Source organism: Microtus oregoni, unplaced genomic scaffold (assembly GCF_018167655.1).
Source record: "Microtus oregoni isolate MIOR12 unplaced genomic scaffold, Mior012 000010F_ref0000083, whole genome shotgun sequence".
Classification (NCBI taxonomy): Eukaryota; Metazoa; Chordata; class Mammalia; order Rodentia; family Cricetidae; genus Microtus; species Microtus oregoni.
In genome coordinates, this window is record NW_024543069.1 from 46,040,891 (window position 1) to 46,050,831 (window position 9,941).

At 37.6% G+C, this 9,941-nt stretch overlaps 1 protein-coding gene across 4 annotated transcripts in view; it reads left to right on the forward strand.

The window, feature by feature from the left end:
* Ect2 (epithelial cell transforming 2) overlaps nucleotides 1-9,342 on the forward strand; it is a 56,152-nt gene extending 46,810 nt beyond the window's left edge. For all 4 annotated transcript variants that reach the window (XM_041659453.1, XM_041659455.1, XM_041659452.1 and 1 more), the window contains 3 exons: nucleotides 2,285-2,392; nucleotides 4,686-4,829; nucleotides 8,110-9,342. In XM_041659453.1, the coding sequence (XP_041515387.1) occupies nucleotides 2,285-2,392; nucleotides 4,686-4,829; nucleotides 8,110-8,199 (342 nt within the window). In that variant the 3' untranslated portion in view covers nucleotides 8,200-9,342. The remainder of the gene's footprint in view (nucleotides 1-2,284; nucleotides 2,393-4,685; nucleotides 4,830-8,109) is intronic.
* The last annotated feature ends 599 nt before the right edge of the window (nucleotides 9,343-9,941 follow it).

Consider the following 9,941-nt stretch of genomic DNA (forward strand, 5'->3'; position numbering starts at 1 on the left):
ATTACCCCATGGTACTATGAAAATTAGTTAATTATTAAGAAATTAGATGTGTATTCCTATTCCTTTCCACCTAATTACAAGTATGAGTTAAGTGTAAAAGGTGAGAAACCATTTCAGAAACAAATATGTGCTTAATTGGGAAATACTTGGTGAGCAGAAGTTTGACCAATGAGGTGTATGTATGTTAATAAGGAATGTAAAATAGAAATTGGAAATGATGACAAAATCAGGATAAGTAATAAAATAAACGTGTGTCATTTGTATTGTGTCTTTCTTACAGATCTAAACATCTACAGGTACTGTTATCTATTGGGGATTGGATTCGTCTTGTCATTTAGCAGTTGTGTCAAATGGGAAAAGTGGGTTTGGAGCCGGGAGAATGACTTTCTTTCTTTCTTTCTTTCTTTCTTTCTTTCTTTCTTAATTATATGTATGTGGGGATATGTGCATGTGAGAGCACCCATTCATGGGTGACAGAGAGTGTGCTCAATCTGTTGGAGTTGCAGGCAGATTTAATACTCCTGATGTGGGTGCTAAAGACTGCACTCTGGTCTTTTGTGTATGGTTTAAGAGCTGAGCTACATCTCCAACCCCAAATGTGATTACTTTAATGAAGAAACTAAAATAGCTTCAGCAAAATAAAGCCATTTGGCTGCTAATGGTGGAGAGTAAAATAGGCACTTATATTTTGGGGTTCGTTTCATTTTAAATAGCCATTTGTAACTGTAGGATGTGCTTTTCAGTTTGTAGCTTGGTTTTTCAGTCAGTTTTCCTGAGCACTATCTGGCTTTCTTCTTCTAAGTACTTTGGTCTAAACATGTTGGGTGTTTTCTCCACTTTGTATATGAGAAACTTTCAGAAGAAATAGCTTTCACAAGATGGTGTACAATTCTTAGTACTTGCAGACTGGTGGTGTTAAGAGGTGGCTTCATTTACAGTGCTTGGGGAATGAGGTCTCTTGCCCTTTTTTTTTTTTTGGTCTAGATTTATGAATTTAAAGTGAAAATCATAGGAGTATAAACTTGCCTTTGAAAGTCCAAACAAAATCTGGATAGTTATATTTGTAATTACTTGGAGAAGGGCTGTCTATACTCTAGAGGTGGCAGAACCTGGGAGAATGGAGCCTCCTGCAGTAGCAGCTTTGTTCAGAGCCTTGTACAGTTCATACTTAGAAAAGAGTTCCCCGAGGAAACTGTACTATAATGTGGCAAAAACATTTTTCCATAGAGACATATACACAAAAAACCAAATAGTTGTAGCGAGTAATCCGTAGTAAACTCTCTTGTCTACCACACCTGGGAGGAACATGAAAACACCCCAAAACAATTCTGTCTTTGAAGAAACTGAGGTCACAAGACTCTTGTCTTGTTTTCTTGGCGTGTTCTCACAACCATTCAGAATTCCCCTCTCATGACTCCATTCTTAGACCATGTTCTGACAAAGGGTTTTCTCGTTTTTTGTTTTTTTTTATATAATTTATTTAACTTTATTTTATGTGCATTGGTGTGAAGGTGTCAGATCTCGTGGAACTGCATTTTCAGACAGTTGTGAGCTGCCCTGTGGGTGCTGGAATTGAACCCAGGTCTTCTGGAAGAGCAGTCAGTGCTCTTAACCGCTGAGCTATCTCTCCAGCCCGGGTTTTCTTGTTTTAAAGTTAATTTTGATCCACGGTTTTTAGATTATGCTAGGAAGGCTTTTGTTCCTTGAGGGATGTACTCTATAGTCTGGGAACACTCCTCTTAGAAAAGAGCACTTGGCTCATATTTACACAGAATATTTGCACAATTTCAAGAGTGTTCAACACACTGTGATTCCTAGCTGCTGTTCCTGTAGGGCCTTAGGTTTCTTCCAGAAACAAACTGAGGAAGAAAGTCAGGGGTGAGAGTCTCTTAATGAAAGTTTATGTATTATTGGTTTGTGGCAGACTATATTTAAGCATTAACTCCTAAATTCATAACATTAGTTTTAGGTTGTTTAGGAAGTTTTTATATTATGTATATTCTATTGATTTGTGTTATGTAATGTGGTCCACAGCAAACTATTCATTTACTCAATTACTTTTCATTATCCTCAAGTTAGCGTATTTCAGGGTAGATATCATGTTAAGCACAGTACAGTTTTGGGGATAGTGGGATGGGGTGGCAACACGAATCACATCCAGGACCTGCTACCGCTGAGTCTGAAGTAACTTTATTTATAAACGTTACCATATATATGTCGATGCTTAATGGTTTGATTTTGGAAACAGTTGTTTTCTGTACTTAAATTATTATTTTTTCAACAGGAGAATCTTATGTATGTGGCTGATCCAGAATCTTTTGAAGTTAATACAAAAGATATGGATAGTACATTAAGTCGAGCATCTAGAGCAATAAAAAAGACTTCAAAAAAGGTGGGTTTGGTGAAATTCCAGACTTAACTCTAAAATGTGATTTAACATTAAGTTAAGCTAATATTGACTTCAACACCAATAGAAGAATATTCTAGAGCTGTTGTAAACTCTCAAGCTCTGTCTCTATGACCCAAGGGGGCTGGGCATTGAGACATTGATAATAGTTCGGGGGGATGGCAGAGGTTTGTGGTTAGTCAGTGTGCCTTACTTGGTAGTTCTATGCCAGAACTTAAAAGAAAGGAAAAGTTAGAAAGCACCTGATTACATATCAGGGGTTGCCTTGTAGCAGGCTTGCTTTTGGGCTACCAACCAGCTCCCAAATAAAGACACAGACTTATTAGCAGTTATGGATGCTCAGCCTTAGCTTATATTTGTTCCACTACGCTCTATCTTATGCTTGTCCCTCCAGCTCTCACAACTTACTTACCTGTTTCTCTTCATCTACATTTTGCCTTAGGTCTTTTTACTTTATTTATTTATTTTTTTAATTCTGTATGACCTATTCTGTGTCTGTTTGACTGGCAGCTGGGCTTCTCCCTCTTTCTCCCTCATTCTCTCCTCTTTTTTCTCTAGATTCCGCCTCCTGTGTATTCTTTCTGCCTGCCAGCACTGCCTATTCCTCTACTGTCTAGCTATTGGCCTTTTGGCTTTTTATTAGACCAGTCGGCTGCCTTAGGCAGATTTGTAAAATAGCAACACATGTTTACATAAATAAGCAGATACAGCATAAAACAAATGTGACACAGATTTGCACACTTAAAGTAATATTCCTCAGCATTGCCCTGTGACCTGCTGTGTGCATGTGCAGACACACATGTATGTACACTCAATAGTCTACAACAGAACTGCTCTACAGTCCTGGGAGATGATTCACAGATTTGCTTTTATAAAGTTCAGTGGCATCTTTGTCACAGTACTTAGAACTTGCTGTGGCATTCTTGATGTAGTGGCTATTGCATGAATCAGACTAGAGTTGATAAGTAGTGCTGATGTTTTAGGTAGAAATATGTGTTCATTCATCTTAACTAATGCCAAGAATAGTTTTTAGCCAGAGCATATGACTGAGTCGGAAAACAAGATCTATTTGTGTTTTCAGCTTACATTGATTGGGATGGGGATTTTAAAATGTAGAGATTACCTGGGTGTGCTTGTGCATGCCTTTAAGTGAGACGCATGGGAGGAAGAGGCAGATGGGTTTTTGAGTTCCAGGACTGCCTGTGTTATGAAGATAGCCACCCCCCACCCCCAAAGTAGAAGTAGGGTTTCAGAGAGCCAAGGAACATTTGAAATCTGTCTTAGGGTTTCTATTGCTGTGAGAGACACCATCTACAACTTTTATAAAGGGAAGCATCTAATTGGGACTGGCTTACAGTTTCAGAAGTTTAGTCCTTTATCATCATGGTGGGAAGCAAGGCAGCATTCAGGAAGACATGGTGCTGGAGACAGTGTTGAGAATTCTACATCTTGATCCACAGGCAACAGGAAGTGAACTGTGCCCATACTGAGTGTAGCTTGAGCACCTGCAACCTTAAAGCCCACCCCTTCAGTGAAACTCTTCCTCCTAATAGTGCCACTCTAAGCCAGGTATTCAAACACCTAGGTCTGTGGGGGCCATTCCTGTTCAAACCACCACATGGCCTTATATAGTTTGCTGCTTTATTTACAAGGTTTGTTTCCCTTTGAAAGGGAAGCTGCACTACTTTCATATATGCTCTTCCTTAACACATGTAACATAGTAGGTAAACCAGTTAGATCATGATTCAGAGGAGCTGAACAGATTGGGTTCAAGTGATTCTGTAATGTACAACTACACTATGACAGGGTAGAGATGGTCTGAGCTGACGGTGTAACTTAGTGGGGAGTGTAATGTACAACTACACTATGACAGGGTAGAGATGGGTCTGAGCCGAGGGTGTAACTTAGTGAGGAGTGTTTTTTTTGTTTTGTTTTATCACATAGAAATCCTGAGTCCAATCCCAGCACTACAAAAACAAACAATCCAACAAAACCCTAAATTTCATGTTTCTTAGGCTAGCTATTTCCTTTTGCTTCTCTCTCTCTTCCGTTGGATTTCAGTGTTCCCAAGTGCAAGAGGGAATAGGCTAGAGCATATTTCGTTTTCCCGCTGCTTGTGCCAAAGAGAATTCTAACACATCCTATTTGTGGAAATGATATATTTGTCGTTTGTGTGTGTGTGTGTGTGTGTGTGTGTGTGTGTATGTGTGTAGAGAAATTTTTGTGAACCATCTTAAGTTTGTCTAGTTAATTAATATTAACTCTTTCTAAACTTCAGGTTACAAGAGCGTTCTCTTTTTCCAAAACTCCCAAGAGAGCTCTGCGGATGGCTCTCTCATCGTCCCATAGCTCAGAGGGAAGGAGTCCTCCCAGTAGTGGCAAACTTGCCGTGAGCCGTCTCTCCAGCACATCATCCTTAGCGGTAGGTGTTAATTCAATAAACTAAAGGACTCACTCAGATGTGGAGTGGTAATTGACTTTGTTTTTACTTATAAAAGCAACTGAAAAGGTCCATTCTTGGTTTTTTCCTCCAGCAGAGTCCGTGTAGCCTTGGCTTTCATAGAACTACTGTATAGGCTAGGCTGACCTCAAACCCAGAAACCACTTGCCTCTGCCTCTCACATACTGGGCCCGTGCCTTTACACCCAGCTAAGATCCTGCTTTTAGTGAGTTAGATGCATACCTACTATGTAGTTTATTGGATGTGAAAATTTACTGGAATTGAGACATTCTAATTTTCATAAGTAAAGAAGCATGCTTTGGTCTGGCTTATCACTTTATTAATATAAACGTTATGTTTCTATTTGATAAGTGCCAGTAACATTGGACTAAGGTTTGTTTCTTTTCACTTGGCTTGATGAGTAGGATGTACCCTTTACAACTAAGGGTTCTGTGGAATCTAAAATCATGTGCAAATACTAAGTGTGCCTAAGCAGTCTGCCTTGAGGGTGTTAGAATGATTAGTGAAGACATTTCTAACAGTGTCACATCACCAAGTCTGGAAGTGTTCTCATTAGATTATCATTAACTCAGCTACTAAGGGTAAGGGAATCAAGTGGCTGTCAGGTCTTAGCTATACATCACTTAGCAAGCTTCTGAGTTTTTATAAACAAGAGGTCAATAATACATCAGAGAACTGAATTATATATAAAATCGCATATGTATGTCAGTGTAAGTGACAGCTAAGTGCATGAACTCTTAAAAACCCAAGTTTTCCAAACCTTGTTTTGCTGTTTACCTACTATAAAGATCTGTTTCACTTTCACTGTAAAAGAAACCTAAAGTAATGGGGAGGGTGAAATTAATGTCAGAGGCTCAGCGTCTGGCATACTGGACGCTTCACAGAGTTATAGCAAAAAATGAGTATATTTACAAGTACATGCAAAGTCGAGATGTAGTTCATTTGATAAAGTGTTTGTCTCATGTGCTCAAGGTTTGGGTTCAATCCCCAGCACTGTGCTAACCAGACATATCTATATAATCCCAACATGCAGTGGAATAGAGATAGGACCAGAAATTCAAGGTCAGCCTTGGCTATTGAGCTCTGTAACAAGTTTGAAACCAGCTTGGCCCTATGTGAGGCAAATTTTTTTTAAAAAGAAAATGAAAATAATATAGATGTGCAAAATTATAAGCACAATGCAGATAAGTATTTGTTAGATTATAATTTTTTTTTCTTCTTCTTTTTGAGACAGGGTTTCTCTGTAGTTTTGAAACCTGTCCTGGAACTAGCTCTTGTAGACCAGGCTGGCCTCGAACTCACAGAGATCCGCCTGCCTCTGCCTCCCGAGTGCTGGGAGTAGGTGCCACCACTGCCCAGCAGATTTTATATTTTTTTAAGTCCAAAGCTTTTTTTCCCCCATTATAGCCGTTGTAAATATTGTTGCCTTTAAATATTGGTAAATGGGTTGTGTTGTTTTTAGAAGAATTGTAAAGTTTGTTATTTGTAGTAATATTTTATACAGATGATATCTTTAAGAATTCTGTGCTCTCTCCTCAGTTGTTTATTTCTGTTCTGACAGATTGCCAGTTCTGTTTCTACAAGCACTGCAACTGGATTAAGCATGGTTATGTCTGGCACTCAGACCCCACTGATGGGCACATGCAGTCTTCCTGGTCCCCATCTGCAGCATTCTACCTCCTGTTCTAGTTTTTTCAAAATTACTGAAGGAACTAACTGATTTTTTAAAAAAAACTTTTTCAAAGTTTAAAAAAGAAACCTCGTTCTTCCGAAGTCACCTTTGACATTTGTGAAGAATTAGGAGCTATGCACCAATGGAATTAAACCTTGTGAAGTTAAATGTGAGCTTATTGGATATTTGAAATTTGTATTTGTGGAAAAAAAAGAAAATATTCTCCATTGAATCACTTTATGTGGGTTGGAACTTTTGAATTCTCAGCTTTATTATCACCTGAATTTATAGTAAATTAGATTAACTAGTTTTTGCATATTGCCAAATAAAAGATGTTTTTACAAAAGAATTTATTAAGTTCATAATAAGCAGGTTCCATTAATTTTCTTTCTCAGGAAAATAATCATCTAAAGGAGAGTGTTATAATATGTAGAGTCTTAAAAATGGCTTTTATATAGTAAATCATAAAAGTTTTAGCAGAGGAGGTCCCATAGTTTAACTGTTGAGGGCACCAGATTTCATAACTTGAGTGATAGTTCTTATTAATGTTGCTTTCTGAACTATTGATTTTACTCCTTTTTGCATGAAAATGTGGAACCAGTTATCTTATAGACCCTGGGTTTAGATATAGGTAGTTATCCATATGCATTTTTTAAAAAGTAGACTTTTAGTTTATTTTGATTATACCTACTTGAGTTTTATAACCTCCTGCATGTTTTTTGATTATAGTTTAAGATCCTGATGATGAATAACTTTGACCTTTGAAAGAATAAGTTTCTATTCTTCAGCAATTTGATAAGTGCTGTTGTCCTGTTTAATTTCATGTGGGGTAAGATGCACATAAAGATACACACATATACACACAGGAGTTGTGCATATGGCACAGAAATCTTGGAGGATAGATGACTTTTCCATGATGTGATTTTTTTTTTTTTACTCTTCCTAATTTTGCTTTAAGAAATAAGAGGGACCTGGAGAGAGTGCTCAGGAGTTAATAAGAACATTTCCTGTTCTTTCAGAGGACCCAAGTTTGGTTCCCAGGGCCCACATTAGGTAGTTCACAACACACACCTACACACTTTTAATAAGAATTAAGAGAGAACCAGTTAGGTGGCCCAGCAGCAAAGTGTTTCCTGCCAAGACTGAAGACCCACATCCAGTCCCTGGATAGAGTGACCCAGGGATTCCTGAGCCTTGTCCTCTGTTCAGCACACAGGCGCCTCACCTGTCTGTCTTGTAACTGACTTACAACCTGTAGCTCTGACCATGAGTGCCTCGAGGAAAGATACCAGTGCTCTTAATTACTAAGTAGCGTCTGCTAGTTGACTTAACATTGGGTAAATTAGTCATCTAGCTTTTGTTTCAGAATGCTAAACTTGTTTTAATTGTGTCTTGTTCCTGCTCCATTCCTCTGATCTTGTGTTTTGGTTTTAAAGACTTTGGAACTGTGAGTGTCTGGATTGTCATGGTATTAGTAGAGGGAGGGTCAGAATGGTAGGCATGGCATTGAGCTCTGCCACAAGTTTTGAGAAGAAAAAAATTGAAGTTTATTTGTCATGTCTTTCACAGGGTATTCCGTCTCCCTCCCTTGTCAGCCTCCCTTCTTTCTTTGAACGGAGAAGTCATACATTGAGTAGATCTACAACTCACTTGATATGAAACTTAATCCACGGGACCTCATACTTCAGTAAGATGCTGACATAAATGGTACTTCTTATTAGCACTTGGTGAAAGTCTAAGCAACACTAACCAATGCCATTTTATGTTCTTGAAAATCTACTTTTCTTACATTTTTCAATATAATCCATGTAAAAAAAATTGATTTCGATGTAATTTATCTCTTTGACTCTCACATCCAAAGACCCGTAACTTAAGTTATTCATGATAATCAGTAGCTTTGTAACCTAATAGAGTAAACTTTCTTGGTGGATGTAAAATACTATTGTCTATTTGTATAGTAAACTTGAATGAATTTTTGGAAGTACATATTTGTGTATCGCGATTTATGCAGAGAATAAATGGCAATGCAATACTGAATAAAAACCTCTGGGTTAATTCTGGGGGCTTATTCACATGTATTGTTTGATTGCTTAACTGCTCTTTTGTAGTTGGTTTTCTTTTAAAATAAAATATCTAGCACATGAATTTTGAAAGATATACCAGTTCTAACTGTATAATTAAGATTGAAAATATTTTGAAAATTGAGGTAGAACAGAAAGATTGCAAAGCATTGTATATGCTGCAAAGACAGACATTAGTATGGACTTTTGTTTCAGAGGCTTTATTTTTATTTTTGTTCTAGCCACCGTCAAATCTTGCTTTAGTTTTGACCACTGTGTTGAATTTTATTTCAAAGGAGAAGACCATGGGGCACTGTTAAGACCTGCTTTTATTTTCTATATAGTCGTTCTGAAGTTGCCATCTGTCTTGCTAGTCTGTGGTGAAGTGCATAGATATAATGTGTGGTAAACTTTTGACTCTAGTCCTGTCATGAAATGTAAGATTGGAAATTTAATGTCAAGTATTTGGTAAATCTGCCATTATCTTCTGTTGTAGTATTTAAGAGTCAATAATACAGAATGCTCAGGTTCCTATGGCCAACTGTATTATTTCCTATATGTTCAGGGGGTATTGTAAGTCTCCTTGTTACTTAATTTTCAATAATCTGCTCTATTTAATTGATGATGGACTTTTTTTTTTGTGCCGTGTGTGTACTTCACAGGTTAGTATATGACTTTGTTTTGTTATATTTTAAAAGCAGTTATTAACAAAAACTTTGTAAATAAATAGCTTAAAACACAAGCATCTTTTAGTGTCCTGTCATATTTTCTTCAGAGAAATTTTCATGGACAAACGTGAATGCCTCCTTACTTAGTTCTCTGGACGGTTTTGTATTTAGCTTATTCTCATATGTTTCATATTTATATACTGGTCTATCTGTAGGATGGGGGTGTTTTAGCTGAACTCTACAGAATGGAATGCACATCCTGTAGTTGATGTAAAATTTTGTGTTTAAGTGTATGTATCAAATTTTTTCTTTCCTGGGAGAAAGCACATAACCTTTATTATTTATTGGCAGTGGTGGTATTGCCCTGCCCCCAAAACTTAAATTTTTCAAAGAGGAGAAATAACAGAAGTTATGAACTGGGAAAACTACTGGCAGATAGTTAGCTTTAACTTAAGCCCCTGTGTCTAGGGTGTGTCATTAACTGTCGAGCATCGACATGCTCCCTAGCAGATAAGGGCAGCTTGTATGTGTTCTTAGTACATTAGGACTCTGAACTGTGCAGAATTATCGGCAACTTCCTTTATTGAGAAAGTAACCGTTTTATTACTTGGTTTTTTCTTCTTCTTAATCAGTCTAAGCTGTATTTCTGACAGTGAGTCTCTCAGTCTCTGGG